This window comes from Aethina tumida, chromosome 1 (genome assembly GCF_024364675.1).
Source record: "Aethina tumida isolate Nest 87 chromosome 1, icAetTumi1.1, whole genome shotgun sequence".
NCBI lineage: Eukaryota > Metazoa > Arthropoda > Insecta > Coleoptera > Nitidulidae > Aethina > Aethina tumida.
This window is the reverse complement of record NC_065435.1, coordinates 9,196,967-9,218,231: the sequence shown is the minus strand read 5'-3', so window position 1 is coordinate 9,218,231 and position 21,265 is coordinate 9,196,967. Positions and strand designations below refer to the sequence as shown.

The 21,265-nt window shown below is 30.8% G+C and overlaps 2 protein-coding genes across 5 annotated transcripts; one reads left to right on the top strand and one right to left on the bottom strand.

Annotated features, from left to right (window-relative positions):
* The first annotated feature begins 1,090 nt into the window (after positions 1 to 1,090).
* LOC109596344 (RNA-binding protein 5) lies at positions 1,091 to 13,038 on the top strand. Of its 4 annotated transcripts, none has more exons than XM_049961222.1 (10): positions 1,091 to 1,109; positions 1,455 to 1,619; positions 8,006 to 8,291; positions 8,369 to 8,492; positions 8,556 to 8,625; positions 8,755 to 8,828; positions 10,226 to 10,345; positions 10,402 to 10,516; positions 10,931 to 12,519; positions 12,577 to 13,038. In XM_049961222.1, the coding sequence occupies exons 2-10, from the start codon at positions 1,475 to 1,477 to the stop codon at positions 12,718 to 12,720; spliced, it is 2,667 nt and encodes an 888-aa protein (XP_049817179.1). In that variant the 5' UTR covers positions 1,091 to 1,109; positions 1,455 to 1,474; the 3' UTR covers positions 12,721 to 13,038. The 4 variants fall into 4 exon arrangements, 3 of the variants coding, with proteins under 3 accessions (XP_049817179.1, XP_049817180.1, XP_019867427.2); XR_007547019.1 differs by lacking the exon at positions 1,091 to 1,109 and having other exon boundaries at positions 1,121 to 1,619; positions 12,577 to 12,784; positions 12,839 to 13,038; XM_049961223.1 differs by lacking the exon at positions 1,091 to 1,109 and having other exon boundaries at positions 1,121 to 1,619; positions 10,931 to 12,112; positions 12,167 to 12,519.
* A 28-nt stretch (positions 13,039 to 13,066) lies between these two features.
* LOC109596334 (cytosolic carboxypeptidase 6) lies at positions 13,067 to 18,092 on the bottom strand. Its single transcript, XM_049961224.1, has 9 exons — positions 17,974 to 18,092; positions 16,832 to 17,079; positions 16,684 to 16,778; positions 14,591 to 14,816; positions 14,409 to 14,538; positions 14,132 to 14,358; positions 13,963 to 14,054; positions 13,684 to 13,907; positions 13,067 to 13,616 (listed from the first exon to the last, which is right to left on the bottom strand). The coding sequence occupies exons 1-9, from the start codon at positions 17,990 to 17,992 to the stop codon at positions 13,135 to 13,137; spliced, it is 1,743 nt and encodes a 580-aa protein (XP_049817181.1). The 5' UTR covers positions 17,993 to 18,092; the 3' UTR covers positions 13,067 to 13,134.
* Positions 18,093 to 21,265: the final 3,173 nt, after the last annotated feature.

Sequence of the window (21,265 nt, the reverse complement as noted above, 5' to 3'; positions counted from 1 at the left end):
ATTTTCATGTTAAATTAATAAACTAAAAATGTGCCCAAAGTTTATAAATTAATAAATATTTAAATAAATTTAAAAAGCAACATTTTATTTTTGAAAGTAAAATTCACTTAAAAAATAACATTATATAAATCTGTGATATAATAATCATATTTCTTATTTTTTCATCAACTAAATTAGCCAAATAATTAGATAAAATGTGGAAAATATCTGAAAATACTATATAATTAATACGAACAATTAAAATATTGTTTCTATGTTAAATTAATAAATAAAAAATGTTCCGAAAGTTTACAAATTAATAAATATTTAAAATAATTTTGTTGTTTAAAAAGTAACAATTTTTGATTGTCGATTTTATCCTATGATTATTCATATTCGTTTCCTTTTTTATTTTTTCATTTCTACAATTTATAAAAAGTTAAGTAATCTATTTACTTGACCTATTAGATATTTCGTCCTATAAAATTTATTTAACTTAAGTGTACAGAATAAAACGTTTTATCAGTGTTCAAACAATATTTTACTGATCTAAATTCAATGTAATAACTTTCATGTTTTATTTAAAAAATCCGACAATTTTTAATAAATCAAAATATCGAATATTAAATTAGGGTGCTCTTTGCAGGTAAATAATATAGCTACTTATGTTAATATATATCTGAATAACTTAAATTATCACATTAAAGACCAAGCCTAAGATAAAATATATACCTACATTCCAATTTAATTTAATGTGGTCAAATTTTAATCAATTTATTTAATATTGCAGCAGTTTCTTGTATTTAAATTTAGGACATATTGATTTGTATTTAATTAATTCAAACAATTAATTATGAAAAATCTCTAGAAATTTTGAACAGCCACCACTGTGTCGTCTTCCCAAAGTGCCAATTGGAGACCCGAAGGCAACAAAACAAAGTGCGCATCTTGCTCAGACAATTAAGAATTTAATTTAGGAAGCATGTAACCATCAGAGTATACAAATCCTGGAACCCATCGTGCAATCTGAGTTGCCTAGACCGCCGTCCCTTAGGTAAAATGACAAAAACCACATGGATTAAGCGCACAGCCAGCGTCGGGCGTGTTGTTAGACCTTTGTTCCGCCACAGGTAAGGCCTCGACGAACAGCCGTTTTCCACAATCAGATACCGGTCACACAAACAGGCTACATCTGACATGCGCGCAATCAACTACCAATTTTAGTAATAGCTCGATTGTCAGTGTTATGCAGTGAACAAAGATTTTTTTACTAAAAAGCCCCGTACGCACGTTTATAAATATTAGTTAAAACGGAAACGGGTCCCTTAATCAAGTCGCCAATTGACTGCTTCAGTGAAACCAATGCAAACGTCCTGCGTATCGTCGATAAGTGATTTTATATGAGTGTGACGCCATATTTCGACGAAATACAACAAATTGTGTGTCGTTCGATATTTTCATGACGAATTCACAAGGTTTGTAGTCAGGAAACACGATGGACAAGCTGAGGGATTATTCGCCGCGGGGCCGAAGCATGAGCATCTCCCCGGACTACCAAAGAGACTCGCCGAATTATCGTTACAAAAGCAGATCGGCGTCGAGATCGCCACCGCATTATAGGAGGCATCATAAGAAATCCTGTAAGTATCACGTCAAAATTGTTAAAATCATACGCGTGTCAAATTAAATTGACCTTGTGACAACGGTTTTCAGACGTTGTTTAAAAAAGATTGTGCACCTCTGTGTACGTTTAAATAGGTTTTTCTTTTTACAAACTGGTTGTGTACGCTCTAGTTATTAACAACTAGAAGTTTATAAGTGTGTTAATTTGTTAAATTAAAAGAAAAAGGAATTTTAATACATTGTTTTTGTTGCCATCTTCTGGAAGCCTGGTTGAACTAATTTTGTTAGGTTAAAATTGTAAAATTTTATTGACACCGCATTTATGGTTTAAAAACACTAATATATAAATACATTTGAGGTTATTATACTACAAAAACACAAAACGAAACTGCACGTGGAACGTTTTCATTATGTGATGCTGAAAAATGTTTTCAGTTGTCTATAAGGTACACATATACATTTGTAGACTATTCTACAAACCCAAAATTTGTTTAAATCTGAGTTTATGTGATGTAAGAAAATTCACACAATAAAATTTTATTAAGTAATTTATATATCTACCTAAACGTTACAAAAATATGCCCATTGTGGCAAATATACAGGTATAGTAACGTAAAATTCCCTCTAAAATATACATTTATTTGCTTCATATAATAATTGGACAAAAGAGTCAAAGTGTATGCATAAAATTAAGTGTTTAAAGGTTATTATAAACGTCCATAGTTTAGTTTTTATAAACTATCAGACTTATTAACTACGTGTAATTAGTACTCGGTTTGTGGAACTAATATCTAAATGATTACTGTTGGAAATTTGCATAAAACGTATACAAATATATTAAAAAAATATGTTTGTTATTATACTTAAAAACACAACATTTTCATTCTGTGATGCTGAAAAATGTTTTCATTAACTTGAAACTATGTTTAAGATATAAATATACATGTGTAGACTGTTCTATAATCCCACAGTTTGTTTAAATCTAATTTTATTATGGAAATTAACTAATAACAAGTAATTTTGTATACTTTTATATGATGTAAAAAGATACACACAATAAAATTTTATCTGGTAATTTATATAGCTGCCTTAACATTACAAAAAACTGTCCATTGTTGCAAATTCACCGTTATATTAACATAAATTTTCTTTTAAAAAGTACATTTAGTTGCCTCTTTTAATAATTGGAGAAAAGAGTTAAATTGTATGCTTAAAATTAAGTGTTTGAAGGTTGTATAACAGTACATAGATTAGTTTTTATAGATAACCATATTTACCAAATGTAAATTAAAAAAAAAATTGTTATACTAAAAAACAGAATACGAAACAGCACGTATAAAATTCTTATTTTGTGATTCGGAAAAATGTTTTCAGTAGCTTGAAATTGTCTATAAGATACAAATAGACATGTGTAGGCTGTTCTACAATCCCAAAGTTTGTTTAAATCTAAGTTTATTATGGAAATTGACTAAAAACAAGTAATTTTCTCAAGTAATTTATGTAAATATCTAAACATTATACAAAAAAACTGACCATTGTTGCAAATTTACCGTTATTTTGACGTAAATTTCGTTCTAAAATAGTACATTTATTTATAATTGGAGGAAAGAGTCAAATTGTATGCTTAAAATTAAGTGTTTAAAGGTGTATAACTGTAGATAGTTTAGTTTTAATAGAATACCAAACTTATTTACTAATTGTATGTAAATTGTCTAGAAATTTTTTAAACCATAGACTGTGGAACTAATATGTAAATGAGTACTGTTGGAAATGTACATAAAACGTATTCAAATCAATTATATTCGAAATTAATACATTCAGTTGTCTACAGTAATAAGTTTATAAATTGTACTGTCATCTTGAATGTTTAAGGTTATATTTTCAAATAATTTATTTCTGTCCAAAGAAATGTCACATATTATTATGTGTTAGTTAAAATCTTTCGTTGAACTGTTAGACATAATAGTACGTAATGTCATTACATCTGTCTTCAAGTAAAGACGATACGAGTTGAATTTATGGGCACTTTTTTTTAAAAAAAAACTATATCAACTAACTGTTAAAATTTACCAGTTTTTGTAAAGAAAGTAGAAATCGAAAACCTTTTGATAAATAAGGGGCCAATTTAAGATGGAAACATTCCTAGAATTTTTATAATAAAAAAAATTATAAATAAACTTATATATCGAATTTAGCATCCTTCAAATATCAAATGTCATAAAATAAGAGAATTAAATAAAATTAAATTCACTAAGTAATTAAATAAAATATAAAAAATGTCCGAGGATATAACTTAAAATACTTCATGAATTAATTTTTACAATAAGTTTAGTTAAAATAAATATATAAATGAAATGTTAAAAAGTATATAATTGAGTGGACATAACATACTCCCCTCTTGTTGCCACTAACAATGGACAATGCGTATTAAATTCCATTATTGCAATTAGTAGGAATGGGCCTACATTTGTTTCACCTAAAGATTTGTTTCATTCATTCAGTAATTAAATATGATGTAAATAGGAAAGTTCTATTATTGCCACTGAATTGAACTGTTGTCATACACACAACAATTATAGCAGCAAAATTTTAGAAAAAGGTCTTCTTTGAGGCATTTTACTGTGTTTGGCAATAGATAAATTAAGACTGAATTAGTAAAAATTTTGCAAGAAATGGAATGTCGTTTATTTTGTGTAAGGTAAAATAAATTTGAAATAGTTATATTACTTATCAAAATAAAACATATTTCAAAATATTTATAAATCTATTTAATCAAATTTCTTTAAAAAATCACATTAACAAATCTGTGACATAAAAAGTCCATTTCATATTTTTAATCAACTAAATTATCCAAATAATTTAATATGTGGAAAATACCTGAAAAAATACCATATAATTAATACAAACAATTAAACTAGTATATTTCCATGTTTAACAAATTAATAAAAATCTAAAGAATTTTTTTTTGTTTAAAAAACAACAATATCTTATTCAAAATTCACTTTAAAAAATCACATTAATAAATCTATGATATAAAAACCACATTTCTTATTTTTTAACCAACTAAATTATCCAAATAATTGGATAAAATGTGGAAAACATCTGAAAATACCATATAGTTAATAAAAACAAATAAAATATTGTGGTCACAGTTTACAAATTAATATATATTTAAAAAAATTTGTTGCTTAAAAAGTAGCAATATTTTATTTTTGAAGGTACAATTCACTTAAAAAACACATTAATAAAACCATAGATATAAAAACCACATTTCTTATTTTAAACTAAATTCTTTAAATAATTGGGTAAATGTGGAAAATATGTGAAAATACCATATAATTAATACAAACAATTAAAATATTATGTTTCCATGTTTAAACAAAGTGTGCCCCAAAGTTTACAAATTAATAAAAAACTACAATATTTTTGAAGATAAAATTGAATATTAATTTCGTATTAATTTACTCATATTATCTGCCATTTGTTTTTCCAACGACAACCTCAAAACTGCCTTCCGATAAACGAAGCTAACCTTTATCGATGATTAATTAAGTAAAAAACATATTGTACACTACAATATATCAACTTTTTATTGCAACGTTCAATACTCACACTACTGATGAACATCTGAGCATAGTTAATAAAATAAACTTACATTTAATCTCCATTAAATCGGCCTCCAAATACAGACGAGCATAACCTCACACAACCATTGCGCAAGTTAATGCCGCGTTGATGCACCGCGCACCTTTACGCGCCGCACGCGCCGTACTCTTTTGACCGTTACTATGCACGCGTTTTGCACAACCCGGGATTCCACGTCAGTTTCGTAAAATCGCGGCAGCCTTTCTAAGTCAAACAGACGTCCACATTCTGTCATAATACATCGAGATAGAATAGGAAGACACCGAAGAAATGACGAAACGTTCGGCACGCACTGGTTTGTGAATTTTATTATATCTATTTTCTTATTAGTTGCTTCCGTTTATTTGAATGTACTTTTGCTTATTTGTTGTGAAGCACACTCACAAGAATCACTTTTTAATGAATCGTCTGTTAGTTAATTGTTTGTGGTTTGATCTACCGTAACTTTGGGGAACATAACCTCAAACTTTTGCCATCAATAGATGTTCTCATGTCCCATTTTTTGTGTCACATTTAAAATAAAAGCACATTTTCTAAAGTAATAAGTCTTATCTATCAGTAAGCGCACTTTTTGTTGTTATTTTGTCGCGGCAGAGTCACAAGAATCACTTTTTTAATGAATCGTTTGTAAAAGTAAGTTAATCGTTTGTGGTTTGATCTATCATAATTTTGGGGTACGTAACCTCAACTTTTGCCATCAATATATGTGTTCCCACGTCACATTTTCTAGTTCCGGAGTATAAAATTAGACTTAGTACTTAGTTCTTTCTCTCTGCGGAATATTGACTAAAGTGAACATTTAATACTATTAATTAAATCACTAATCATCAGCAGGTTGATAGGTCACTTGCACCGCACTAATTGTGTATATTTGAAAAATACCGCCCTCTTTATGTTTCACAGTGAAGTTGTGGGCGTTGGAACTAAAATGTTTTGTTTAAAATATATTTATTACTTTTTATTTAATACTAACTATATTATTTGCTTAACCTTTTGAGCACAACGTTGGTTTTAAATGCTGTAAACAAATAAATGTTGTTTAAATTTTAATATATTTTTGAATAAATTAAAAATATTCTAAAATGGGAACTAAAAGTTTAAAATAAAGAACTATTTTAACTATTTCTTTGTATATTTATATTTTTCAAATTGCAGGATTTTTTAATTTCTTGTTTAATAACTAATATTTGTGAAGGTTCTAAAAACCCAAATTTATGATGAATTTAAGATAATTATCAAATTTCCATAATTATCTGGATAACCATTAAAGAAATTACTTCTTTATGTATTTTTCACTTAATATTTATAGTAGTGGTCATTATTATAGGAACTTCTTTATATATTTATTTTTTACAAATTGCAGGATTTTTCAATTTCTTGTTTAATAACTAACATTTGTGAAGGTTTTAAAAACCCAAATTTATGATGAATTTAAGATAATTATCAAATTTCCATAATCATCTGGATAACCAGTAAAAAATTACTTCTTTATGTAGTTTTCACTTATATTTACAGTAGTGGTCATTATTATAGGAACTTCTTTATATATTTATTTTTTACAAATTGCAGGATTTTTTAATTTCTTGTTTAATAACTAACATTTGTGAAGGTTCTAAAAACCCAAATTTATGATGAATTTAAGATAATTATCAAATTTCCATAATTATCTGGATAACCATTAAAAAATTACTTCTTTATGTAGTTTTCACTTATATTTACAGTAGTGGTCATTATTATAGGAACTTTTTTACATATTTATTCTTTACAAATTGCAGGATTTTTTAATTTCTTGTTTAATAACTAACATTTGTGAAGGTTCTAAAAACCCAAATTTATGATGAATTTAAGATAATTATCAAATTTCTGTAATTATTTGGATAACCATTAAAAATTACTTCTGTATGTAGTTATCACTTATATTTACAGTAGTGGTCATTATTATAGGAACTTTTTTATATATTTATTCTTTACAAATTGCAGGATTTTTTAATTTCTTGTTTAATAACTAACATTTGTGAAGCTTCTAAAAATCCAAATTTATGATGAATTTAAGATAATTATCAAATTTCCATAATTATCTGAATAACCATTAAAAATTACTTCTTTATGTAATTTTCACTTATATTTATAGTAGTGGTCATTATTATAGGAACTTTATATATTTATTTTTTACAAAATTGCAGGATTTCTTAATTTATTGTTTAATAACTAACATTTGTGAAGATTCTAAAAACCCAAATTTATGATGAATATAAGATAATTATCAAATTTCTATAATTATCTGGATAACCATTAAAAAAGTACTTCTTTATGTAGTTTTCACTTATATTTACACTAGTGGTCATTATTATAGGAACTTCTTTATATATTTATTTTTTACAAATTGCAGTTTTTTTTTAAATTTCTTGTGATAGTTTATGTTTAGTTATTTAATTTAACATTGACACTGTATTACAGTGAATGAGATCCTAAGTAAGACAAAACTGGACACATTTTTAGTAGAAACCAGGATTTGCTTGTAGGTCTGGGGTCAAACGAACCCCCATCCACTAACTATCTTCTCAAAGTCCTTGAACTACTTTCTTCTGGTATCTCTCTCTCAGTCGTAGCACTGAATTATAATTTTTCTAACAGTTTCACTTATTAAATAATTATAAAAGACAAATTCACAGAGAGCAATGAAAGACCATAAAGTAAAAAGCCATTAGAATAATAATAATTATATTTATAGTTGAATAAATAATATTTTTAATTTTAGATCACGACAGAGAGGACAGGCCGAGGAACGGCAGCGACTACGACAGCGACCGCGAATACAGACGGGAACGTGAACAGTCGTGGGACAACGACAGATCGAGCCGGTCCCGCAGTCCGAGCGATTACGGCCGCGACCGGGAACGCGGCCGTTACCATCGGCGGCGCGAGGACCGGGACCACCATCGTAGACGTAGATCTCGCAGCGGTTCACGCTGGGAACGTAAATCGGAAGACCGGAAACTGCGTGACCGCGACAGATATAGGGACGATGATAGAGACAGTGATAGGTATTACGATATTCGGAATGGATTTCACTGATATTTAGACAATGTTTTTACTTATGCCTTATAATTGATTTTGACAGTGAAAGAAGTCCGAATGGCGCTATCATTGGGGCTAGCGGTTCCGAAATTATCGGGTACAAGAGCCAGCCGCCCAACAACACTATCATGATCAGGGGACTGGCCCAGCATATCACCGAGAACGATGTAAGATCACCACTACCTCCTAACTCACAAAACCTGCAAATACAAACGTAATCTGTGTTGTAGATAAGACAGAACATCATACAATGTGGACTGATGCCAAAGGATATCAGGCTGATCCGCAAAAAAGACACAGGTAATTAGATCTTACCCCCTTGGACTTTACAAAATAAATATAAAAAGAAAACATTCTTTTTTTTGACCATTGGGCCATTTGTATATTCTGTTATGGTCGGGTTCTATTGGTATTCATTGTGCTGTTTAGGTGCGTCACGTGGTTTCGCCTTTGTCGAGTTTGGATCGCTTGGTGAGGCCATACGATGGATGGACATGAAACAGGTATCTTAGATTAAAGAAGAATCCTACTTCTATATTTTGAATCAATATAAAACGTCTCCAAAGCATACAGGTCGTAACAAATTTATTTAGTATTGGGCCATTGCTGGTTTGTTGATTGGGAGATGATCGATAAATCTGCTTTGACTTTTTTTAAGGTATTTTTGGGACATCCTGTGTTTGCAGTGCTGATAAGTATGAACTTTTATTAATTTGTACATTAGGCTGTCATCTTTTAAACGTTCAACGCTTTGTTTACAATTCTACAGGGGTCTTAATTGCTTCTTTTATTTTTTGATAAAATCATTTTGACAGTTTCTTTTAATATGCAATTAATGCATATTTCTTATTTCTTTACTTTATATATCATAGTTTTGTGATAAAGAAATGTTTGTAAATGTAACTTTACATACTACCCAAATTTTAAAAATAATTACCTTACTATATAATTATATTTATGAACATTTTATTTATAAGTAGTGGGTTTATTGGAAACATCCTCCTGAAATACAATTTTGTATTAATAATAATTTGAGGGATCATTTTCCTAATAATCCACTATTTTATTCCAAATATTAGAAATAAATTACTACTAATAAAAATGTAGTTGAAGTCTATAGGATAAAGGTATAATGTTGTTAATAGTTAGTTTTTATTTACCTTAATAATGTATTAAATTAAGTTACTCTTGTATACCTATATTCTATGTAATTTAATTTTGTCATTAATTGCTGCTTAACAAAATTCAATTTGCATTACAAATATCACATATTTTTCATGTTCAAATATAATTTTTTTCCACCAAAATTGTTATAAAACAGTAAGCAACAGTAATTTTCTAGTAAAATTTAACTTCTCTGAATGTCTGCTTGTATTAATTTAATTATTTTTCTTGTTTTAATATTGTACCAGTACTTAGTAGTAATATTTTTGTTGAAGAATGGATAAAAGAAATATGTTCAATAATTCTGTTGTAAATTATATATGTATAACTATATTTCTTTGGTAAATTTTAAAATAATTAACGTTGTTAATTGTAGCTTGTTGAATTTTGTTGAGTCTTGTTTATGCCTTGTATTTGTTGTACTGTATATTTATGAGAAGTCGCATTTTATTTAATTTAAGTCATTACATTAGACCCCTGTACATTGGTCAGCTATTCGAACTGCCTGTTTCAATAAGAACACGTTCCGTTTAGTTATGTTACAGCTTGATTTGATTTTTTTAAGATGATGGTCTATTCATAACAAGAGAAAAGAAATTGATATTTTTCATTAAACAAAAACCTAGTTTTTTTTTTTATTTTGCGATAAATAATTTTCTAGAAAGCGAAAAGGTCTCTTGCTAAGAGGGGTTGTAGATAACAATCATACAATTTTGATTTTAATTTGTCCTTTCAGGGCGTGCTTATGCTGCAAGATCAGTACCGTGCCATTATGCAGTACAGCATCCCGAAGGATGGGCCGACGTCGGAGAAACCTGCAATGCATAAGGCTTCAGCTGACTGGTTTTGTATAAAGGTAAGCTGACACAACTAATTAATGTTAATACAACAATAACCAACTGTTTGTTGCAGTGTGGGGCCCAAAATTTCAAGAGAAGAGACAACTGCTTCAAGTGTCATGCCTCAAGAATGGAAAGTGAAGAAGGTGGTAGTGGAAGTGATGAAATTTGTACATATGCTACAAAAAGTAAGTTTTATATATTTTTATGAGTGTTTAGATTTAAACAAGTAGTCCAAAATGCCAACATAAATTTTTATTATTGAATATTTTGGTCCGTTATTTGATAAAAAATAATATTAAGTATTATTATAAATTATTGGATTATTGGATCCAGTTGGAATACTGACTACTTGACTTTTATTTTTGTATATTTAGATCAAGTAATCGTATTAAATAAACAAAAATAAAAGAATAACACTAAATCTAGTTACTTCAAATCAATTGTTTTAATAAACAATGCAGGGGGAGTTGTGAGCTTAACCTTGACATTAGTAGTACTTTTGACGTTTTCGAGACATAACCTAAATTGAACTGTTCTAATAACTCGACCAAATTAAACATAATTGTCGTTGGTTTCTAATAAATTATGGCTTGTTTCAGCAATAATGATGAGGAACTTGGACGCCTTAACAACGGAGGATTCTGTGATGACAGTACTTAATTCTGTGATACCCGAACTGGTGAAGCAAGTGTCAGCCGTGTGCATCGGACGCGATCCGCTGACCTCCACATCCCGAGGGATCTGCTACTTGGGTACCGAAAGCACAATCGACGCTCTGGCTATCTACGGAGCACTTAACGGTCTTCCCCATCCTCTCACAATCGACGGTAAAACTGTAATTTTGTCTTATTGTAAATACAACATGGGCGACACCAAGAAAGCTTACTCGCAAGTCGACAGCGCAGCTTTCCCCAACGCCTCCGTGCCCAGCACCTACGCAATGACAGACGTCGAGAGTTTGGCCGAATACGCCGCCAGACGCTACGCCAAAACGCCGCAGGAGTACATGTCCTATATAGAGTACTACCGCAGCTATTTCACGCAACAGATCAGCGCCGGGCATACCATCACTTTGCACCAAGAAAACCAGATGGATGCCGCCAACGCAGCTGCGGCGGTAGCACAGTCGGCGATCCAGCAGATGAACGCCAACAAGACGTTCTTCGACACGACACACATGGCCATTCCCAGCGGTACCGATGGGAAACGTTATCCAGTACCTGATGTGTCCAAGTACACGTACGACAAGCAAACTGGTTACCAGTACGATCCATCCACCGGTCTGTATTACGACCCCAATTCTAACTATTACTGGAACAGCGTAATACAGAAATATTTGTACTGGGATCAGGAGAAAATGACGTACGTCTTGGCCCCTACCTACGACAATTACGCCAATTGCACGGTCACCTCGTCGACCGTACAATCAAACAATGAAAACTCTCAGGAACCAGATTGTAAGAAACCTAAAATAGAGAAACACGATAAAGTTAAGGTGGCGAAAAAGATCGCCAAGGACATGGAGAGATGGGCAAAGACACTTAATCAGAAGAAGGAAACTTCTACTGCTAGAAATTATGTGGACAACTCGATAGCCAGTAGCAGTGCTTCAGCGGACATCGGATTCGCAGTGTTGGAAAAGAAGAATGCCCAAATTTCCAATCAGATGCACACGTTCAAAAACGAATTACCCGAGGACCTCCCGACTCCATCCACTTCCACACCTTTGGTAGCCGCTTACGGTGGTGAAAGCGAATCATCCGCCGACGAAGACGACGAAAGTGATTACCTAGATTATACAAAACTTATTTGTAACTTATGTAAACGTCAATTAGGATCCGCCGAGGCCTTAAAGAAACACGCCAAACTGTCATCACTACACAAACAAAACTTGGAAGCTCGCAAGAAGGCTAGGAAGGCCGAAAAGGACAGCGGAAAGGAGAAGATCGTTTACAGGGACAGAGCCAAGGAGAGACGGATGAAGTACGGGGACCCGGACGAGCCGCAGCCCAGCAAGTTGAAGGAGAAATACTTGAAGTCGAAGGAGTTGGAGATGCCGGTGTCTTCAGCTTCCGTGTCTGAGCCCATTGGATCTGAGAACGTAGGAAATAGGCTTCTGCAAAAGATGGGATGGACCGAGGGACAAGGACTAGGCAAACAAAATCAAGGACGGACTACGATTATTCAAGTAAGATTGTTTTAAGTTTTTGTTGTATTTGTAATTAATTTGTTTGTTTTATTATAGGCAGAACATCATGGCAGTACAGTGGGCTTGGGAAACAAAACGCCCGGTTATACAGCTTTAGCAGGAGAATCGTACAAAGACTGTGTTAAGAAATTGATGTATGCAAGATACCAAGAGTTGACCGAAAAAGAAAACAATTCCTAAATTTCACTAAAATTTCATTATAATTCTTACACATTTTAGTGCCAACAATAGGTTTTCTATTTCTGTAAATTTTATATGTTAATTTGGTTAATTTATAACGTTATTATATTCTTTTTAGAACTCAAGTCGTTCTTGTACACACAATTGATGTAAATATTATGGGTCGTAGCACAACTAAACGAGGACGGAACTTATCTAGTAGGATTTAAAACTGTACTTCAAAAGGTGTACGATTGTTTTCCCATTGATTGTATTACGAATTTTATAATTTTATATATAGTTGAAATTATGAAATAAAAATTGAGTTCTAAATACGAATTTTATTTAGTTTTAGTTACATAAGACCCTGCACATGATAGAATAATCACCTATTGTTTCTTTTATGGCTAACTTGGCAAATAAAACAAATTTATTTCATTTTCTATATTTCTCGCTTTTTCTGTTCAAATTTGAGGCCTTTTCGATGTCGTTCCTGCTCATAATATTAAAATCAATTATCGAAAGACTGGGCTCGGGCATCACCATAACGGCTGTGGGCAAGGGTGAGTCGCTCCTGTAAAACCTTTGCTCGAAATCCTTTCCGCCCTTCTTCAAGTTGTACTGTTCGCTGATCTTGTCGAATGTCCTCTGAGGACTCGAATTTCTGTAGCTGTAGGTGTAATCGTCATAGGATGTTTCGCTGTCATAATTGATGCTGAGGTTTTTGAAATGAAGCTGAGCTTGGGTTCTACTAGTCATCGGTCTTTGCTGGAACCTAACTCTTGGTTTCCTTCTGTGGTGGTGTGTCCTTGGTCGTTTTTTGGTGGTTGGTTCTGCTGTTAGTTCCAGAGGTATTGCCCCTGTGTTGTGGTAGTATTCTAAAAAGGTACGCACTAGATTTCTGCCACATCTCATATCTGCTCAAGTTCAGGAAGTAGCTTCGATGGAATGGAGACTATTTTAATTAAGTAGTGTAAAGGATACAGCTCTCTTCTGTATAAGGTATTACAACATCAGATCCTTTTAATTTATAACCATAAATAGAAACTTCAAAGGTATAACAATTAACTTTATTGCTAAGTAAAGAGCATAAATATCTTCTAGCAGTTCCAATTTTACTATTATCGGAATTAAACATTGTATTTTCTGCTATATAATCATCGGCGATTGTTGATAGAAGTTTGGGAAATAATATATGCCTTTCATACCTGAAGAAAAAGTAAATTCAACTGGTGACTTGTAAAATATTGTGTAATTATAGACCTATAAACATCATCGTAAGTATTTCCATAAATAAAACATCCCTTCAAACTGGAGTGTGCATGTATATCAACAATAAAATCTAACTGAAACTCCTAAAAAATGGCATGTTGAGGATTTTTACAAAGTTTCTTTCTGAACAGCAAACAGTTTGTAATTAGTAACTACTTACTTTGTTTTTATCTAAAGTAATTAACATGTCTATCACAGCTTTAATCGTAGGGTGGCACCAACTGTTCGCTATATGCCACGATCTGTTCAAATCAGTTCCCATCACAGTACTTCTGTAATTACCCAGAAAAACGCCATCCGGGTTTAACATCGGAATTATTTTAAATATCACGTGTTGTCTTAATATAGATGCTATAGCGTTTGAGCTAATTAACAGCTCCAAAAGACCTGGAAACTATTTGAAATATATGAATGGATAATTGTTGTTGGAAATTTACCTTGGCACACAAAACTGGCCGGTGATTCACCGGGATGCACTCGAGCCATGATTGCCACCACCCTCCTTTTAGTGGATGACTTGAACCGGTCCAAAGAACCGATCGTTATCAGGTCCATTTTTCTCTTTTGCTGAAACGCCACGGTTAGTAAAAGCGAAAGGGACGGAAGGTAAATAACTCACAATGCTGGTGGCCAGGACTTCTCGTTTGAACGTTTCATTTAAATGCGCCGATTTCTTTTCAATCACGTTTAAGACGGACTGCAGTCGAGAGTAACTGTACGGCGGAGCCAGCGCAAATTGAAAGACGTCGTCCTCTTTGTCGAAGCCGAATGAGAAACTTAAAACGTAATGGCCCTGATGGGCAGGCGACTTGTGATAGAAAACGAACTGCTTCGGTATGCGTTGCCTAAAAAAATCAATGTATTATTTATATGTAATATTAATTAATTAACAAAATTTGAATAAACATATGATTGAAGCTAATAAAATTAGTACTATTGCTTCAAAAAATACAAAGAAATAGCTTAATTTGAGAGAATTTTTTATTAAGAATGAATTAAAATCTGCTAATTAAGAGAGTTAATTGCATTTCTGTAATATTTGTACAACAGTCGCGTTTATTTTGTGGTTAATCATACAATAAGCATCTACAACTAATTATTTACTTAACAATGTGTTATTTTATGCATTATTCATATTGTTTCGTCATACGTTGTCTGAAAAGAAATTCAGTCGTGATAGACATATTTTATTAATAATTTCAAATACATTATATGTATCATATCAAATAAATTTATTAGATAAATGATTTAATAAAATTAATTTAAATTTGACGACAGAATCTATGTTCTATTTTTTGTCATTAAATGTAAAGTAGTGGCCATAATAATTATTATTAAAGTATATTAAAAATATAAAGTGTGCTGAAGTGGATGGCAGTACCTATAATGTCTATTGTTTTTTCTATTACTGTTGTGTCTATTGCTCAATCTAATTTTATTCTTTAAAATATTGCCTGCTTTTTTATTTTTCAATTGATAAAATTATAGGAACCAAGACCAGGAGAAACAAGAAGAGATGGCTAAAAATTTACAGCTAAATAAGTCAATCATTTTATGAATTATTAAAAAATTTAGAGAAATTGGCCAAATGGTAGTTAAGAAAACATTTGTCTGAGTTCGAAAAACTTAAAAGAAAATCGATAACTGGATAATGCGAATGTCAAAAAACAATCCAATCTTATAGTCAACTGAAATTAAAGCCAACCTGGAGGAAATGGGACTTCCTGAAATTAGTTCAAAGACTGTGAGAAGATAGTTAGTGATGGGGGTACGTTTGACACCATACCTACAAGAAAAACCCTGAAACAGTGGAACGTGGTGGAGGTTCAATTAGGTTATAGGGATGCTTCAATTCTTTTGACGTAGCCCCCCTTAGACTGATTTATGTACATGTACATTAAACAACAATTTGCTTCCACATATTGAAGAAATGATGCTCTTAATAAATGTGTTTCAACATGAAAACCATCTCAAACACAAATCCAAAATTGTGAAGGATTTGTTAAAAGATTGATGTTTTGTCTTCTCAAATTCCAGACATCAACCCTATAGAGAACAGAGGGGATCACGTTTATAACCAAATTCGACATAAAATTTTTACAAATTTAAATGAAATTACAGCAATTCAAGAAGCTTGAAGGAATATAGGAAAATTATAAAACAAGAAGGATATTATACAGAGTGTTAATGTTAAATTAAATATCACAAATCATCAAATTAAAGTTGCTATATTTATGTCCAGCTCAATTCAGAAAAATATATGTAACATTTTATAGAATAAGAATATTGTAGTTTTTATAATACTGTATAAAACAACAATAGTAAATTAATATTATTTTAACAGTCACATTAAAAAAAAAGAGTTATGGATTAAATATTTAACATTATAAAAAGTTATTTTATTATTTTGAGTCTCATATGATAAAATAAAATAATAAGGGTGTCAGAATATAACCAATAACTCTGAACTATGTACTATATTTTATAGTAAAAACAATAGTAAATTAATATTATTTTAAAAGTTCACATTAGATAAATGATTTATGGCTGTAATATTTAACATTTTAAAAAGTTACTAGAATGGTGACAACTACTGTATATTATTAAAATAATATAATAATAAGTTTCTGTGAATTAAACAAGCAATGAGCATCTACAACTAATTATTTACTTAAGTATAATTAATTTTATGCACTACTAATAAATACTCACCATTTTAACCGACTCGAGGATTTAACAATGGGCGTCATTTGGTCCATAAATAAGTTTCTGCCTTTACTAATATTCACAATATTAAAAACAACCCTCTAAAAATCTTTGGATACAAAATGACCAATAAAATTAATTAAGAAACATGTACCTGATCCTGTTTGACGTTGTCCACAGTAAAATTAAACCAAAACCTTAATCGTGGACTACATGTATCCGGTCGTATGAACAAATCGTACTCGTATTCATTTACCAAATCGACCCTGCCCAAATTTCCTGTCTCAAACGAGGCATCAAAACATAAGTGTCCTCGCTTCGCTTTGCCACTGTGACCTGGAGGCCTCATGATTATCCTGTTGACATTACCCATTCCTCCTTCTCCATCGCTGTCGTCGCTGTCTGGAAATAATTTTTATGTTAAAGCTCATAATTTTTAAATTATTAATTAAATTTCCCCCGTTTACCTTCCCGCCGCTGATAAATACTGGTGTGCTGAAGGGGATCGCACCCCTCCATGATAACAAACACCACCGAGAGAGGTGATAAAAAAAATTGAACGATCCCGTCCCAAAGCTTAACAACAACTGACCCACAGCGAGAGCAAATCGCTTAGTTTTCGCAAAGCATTTTGGTGTAAAACGTTATCAGAAATAGAATCTGATAAACACGGAACGGCGTAGCTTTTAAACATTGCACGAAGCTAAACTAATAGCTTCATAATTAAAGTTTCTCGAAAGGTGTTCCCTTGGGTCATGTCATGTTGTTGTTATTTTTGGAATTCCGTGGATTTACATTTTGCTAGATTATCGCCGTGAACTACATCATGCATGCTCATATGAGCACACGTTCATTCTTCGGCCTTATTTATTTTACGTTTGCACTGGCAAATGCGCAAATGTGTATGATAATTGCGGGATTTATTAGATGCTGGTGTTTTCTGGAATTTATTTAGATAATTAATTTGACTTATTTCCAGCGCAAAACACCATGAATAAGCAAGTACACTCTCGACAAAGGCATATAATTAAAATATAAAGACAAAGAAACCAAGAAAAAATTAAATAAAAATTGAATTATCAGACCCACAAATGGGGATAATTAAGAGAACGTTCTCGTGAATCATTAAAATTGAACCCAATAAATCAACACCCATCACGTGTTTTTTGTTTATTTCCAGCATAACCCAATTTTGCGGCGATTAATTGAGGTTAAAGCACCCGGAATTCACAACACATCCATCCATATTGATGTGATATATTTCCTGAAATAAAATTAGTTAAAATTGGGGCATACCTTCACCAAAATCACCCATGATTGAAAGGCAGACAAGGCATAAAATCCGACACTCAAATCAAGTATTAAACACGCAACAACACAAATTTAGATCAGCATATTGTTTGTTTGAATTTGCCCGTTTCAGCACCGAAAGGTCTGAACCTTCCAAAATTCAACTGACGAATGCCGTCTATTGTCAATGTTGACATTTTTTCAACACATGTTTGATCAATATACGCCATTGCATGACTGATACAGTTCACAATTTATTTTATTCGCTAATTAGGGATTTACTTAGATGAATTATGAGGGAATTATAATAGTTTAATTGCTGTTATTATTCTTCGGTTGGTTTTGGAAGTATAATTTGAATTGATGATGGTAATTTACGCGGGCTGTTGCATTCGCTTGATTCATGTCTGAAATGCATTAGTTGCTGAAAAAGTGGATGGTCTAGTTTCGGCAATAAATTAGGGAATAAAAGGAACTGGATACAAACGGCCAATTAAAAATAGCTACGACCGTAATCTAAGCATTTCGTGGTTTGTAACCGGCGCATCCACCATTTCACAAACACATAAATTACTACCCTCGTTTATATTATTTTTAGCACAAAACAACGGATAAATTAAACTCATTTAAACGTACTTATCTGATTTAATTAATTATTAATTAGAATTTTTTATATAGATATAAATATGATTTATTAAATGATGATTTCATTTAAATATATATAATTCTGAATTGATCTGGGTTTTTAATGATTAAATCTGTAATATTTATTTGACACTAACACTTTCTATAATGTCCTTTTTGTTTTATATTGATAGAACATTGATGGTTTGGTTATAATAAGTAAAAGACCGTCTGTAAATAAATTTAAATACACAGAAAGCAATGAAAAACTATAAATTAAAAAAAAAATATAATTTTGATTGAAAATTAATAGAATAGGCAATTTTTTAAAGAATAAAATTAGAATGACCAGTACCAATAATAACAGAAGAATCAGATATTGTAAAAAATTCTCCTTTTACAAATACTATAAATATCAACTATAAATACAAACATAATAAAGTAGATAATTTAGAAATCTATAATTTTTGCGTCTCAGTAAATTATTATATACGAAAGGTGGCTTTTAAATATCTGACAGGTTTTATGTCACTATTTAATTGCCAGGAAATCTACGAAATACGTTATAATATACAGTAGGTTCCATTAAAAAATATACATATATACAGAATTATTTATTTTATTTAAGAGATACAAAAAAAGTTTTATATAAAGCTTGTTTGATTATTTCTGCATTTTTAAGAAATACGTTTAAATTTATAATATACAGAAGGTTCCATAAAAATTATACACAGGATTGTTGATTACATTTTGACCCCCTAATAGATATTTTATTGTAAGACATAAAAATAGTTTTACCAACTATAAATACAAACATAATAAAGTAGATAATTTAGAAATCTGTAATTTTTGCGTCTCAGTAAATTATTACATGCGAAAGGTGGCTTTTAAATATCTGACAGGTTTTATGTCACTATTTAATTGCCAGGAAATCTCACATTTGTTTTGGTCACTATTACTTAGAATATCTATTAATTGACTAGTATAAAATATTGAGTAATAACAGTTATTCATTATTTAAATAGATGACATCCTTTATAAATAATAAATATAAGCAGGCAGAGCAATTTTTTTATTAATTATTTACGTGAACGTAATGTGTGCAAGTCGACACCTTTCATAAATAATAAATGTACATTATTATGGATTTTGTCTTAATGTTGTTATATTAAGTTATGTATACATAAAGTACTATCATATAAAAAATATTTGAGTGTTGTATCTGTCAAAATATGCTTTTTATATATGATGGATTAAAAAATATCTAAAATTATTAAAAAAAAAACGATTCCTTTTTCAGTTTGAATATTCATTTTGTTCTATATTAAAATAATTCATACTTAAATTAAATCTTAAACATATTTATTAAACAATTTATACATAATTTAATAAAATTTTTAATATTTTTGGGTACCCTTTGTCAGACATTGACTACAGTCGTTTAAAATTAAATTCCACGACTCTTCAATTAATAACCACAATTCATTTGATGGTTTTTGGTGTTTTAATCGAGACTTCATGTCGTTTCATAAGTTTTCAAATGGATTTAGATCCGGACTTTGCACAGGCCAATCGAGAACCTCAACTTGATTATCATTTAATCAGTTTTGAACAACTTTGGATCATTATCTTGCACAAAAATTCATGTAACTGCTAAATTATCGTTGGTAAATGGTCCTGTTACATCTTTCATGATTTTCCCATACATGAAATAGTCCTATTCCATACCAAGAAAAGGGATACCATACAATAACACTCCCTCCTCAGTGTTTCAAAGTTTTTGTAGTGTACCTATGGTCCAAATTTTTATTTGCAGAACGACGAAGGTATTGTTTACCATCTCATCCTATTCTGTTAAACTCGTTACTCTAAAGTACTCATCGCCAAAATTCTGAAGGATAATTAATATATTTTGTTGAAAGTCTTGTTCGAATATTCTTTTTTGATACCAATCGTTTCTTTACTGAAATACATTCTTGAAAGTTTTGTTCATTCAGTCAACGTCTGATTGTTCTACTAGAAACACTGATATTGTATGACTCAATTCATTTTTATTTGCCTAGAACACAAGAAAGGATTTCTTTTACTGCTTCTTTCAATTTGTTCGTCTATAAAGGGAGTTGACTCTTGTTAGGACGTTTTCTTATTCTATTTTCAATTGAGTGTATTTATGTTTCCTCTGAAAATTTGATGGATACTTAGTTGGTTTTAGAGTGACAAAAGTGTATTACCTACAATTGTGAAGGTATATCATAAACATAAACAAAAACCTATCCTATTAAGGGCTAATAATGTTTTGTCTCCTTTTTTCTCTTTTAAATAACTTTTTTATTTTAATTTTCACACCATTCGACGCAGAATTTTGGTGTCTCCTGATGTGATGTAACATATCCTAAAGCAAAATGAATATTTACAAAAATATAAAGAGTGTCTGGTACTTTTTTGTCATTTTAAATGCCAATAAATTTCTTATTTCAAATAAAAATATCATAAAATGTTCAAATTATATGACTTATAATTTTATTTTCCATTAATATGTTGGTTCCATTTGAAATAAGTTACTAACATTTAAAATGGGAAAAAATATTTTTCTATAAATTTAATACGAATCAGTTAAGTGAATTCATCAGTAAATTGCTTTGACGTATTTTCACACTCACTGTAATAGCGAAAA

Bases quoted from the DNA above. Each gene is read 5' to 3' on its own strand.
- LOC109596344 (XM_049961222.1), top strand. From the start codon at position 1,475: ATGGACAAGCTGAGGGATTATTCGCCGCGGGGCCGAAGCATGAGCATC. The intron at 1,620-8,005 runs GTAAGTATCACG...TTTTAATTTTAG, and splicing joins GAGGCATCATAAGAAATCCT to ATCACGACAGAGAGGACAGG. The intron at 8,493-8,555 runs GTAAGATCACCA...TCTGTGTTGTAG, and splicing joins AGCATATCACCGAGAACGAT to ATAAGACAGAACATCATACA.
- LOC109596334 (XM_049961224.1), bottom strand. The intron at 14,359-14,408 runs GTAAATTTCCAA...AATAGTTTCCAG, and splicing joins GGCCAGTTTTGTGTGCCAAG to GTCTTTTGGAGCTGTTAATT. The intron at 13,617-13,683 runs GTATCCTTTACA...GAACTTGAGCAG, and splicing joins ACCTTATACAGAAGAGAGCT to ATATGAGATGTGGCAGAAAT.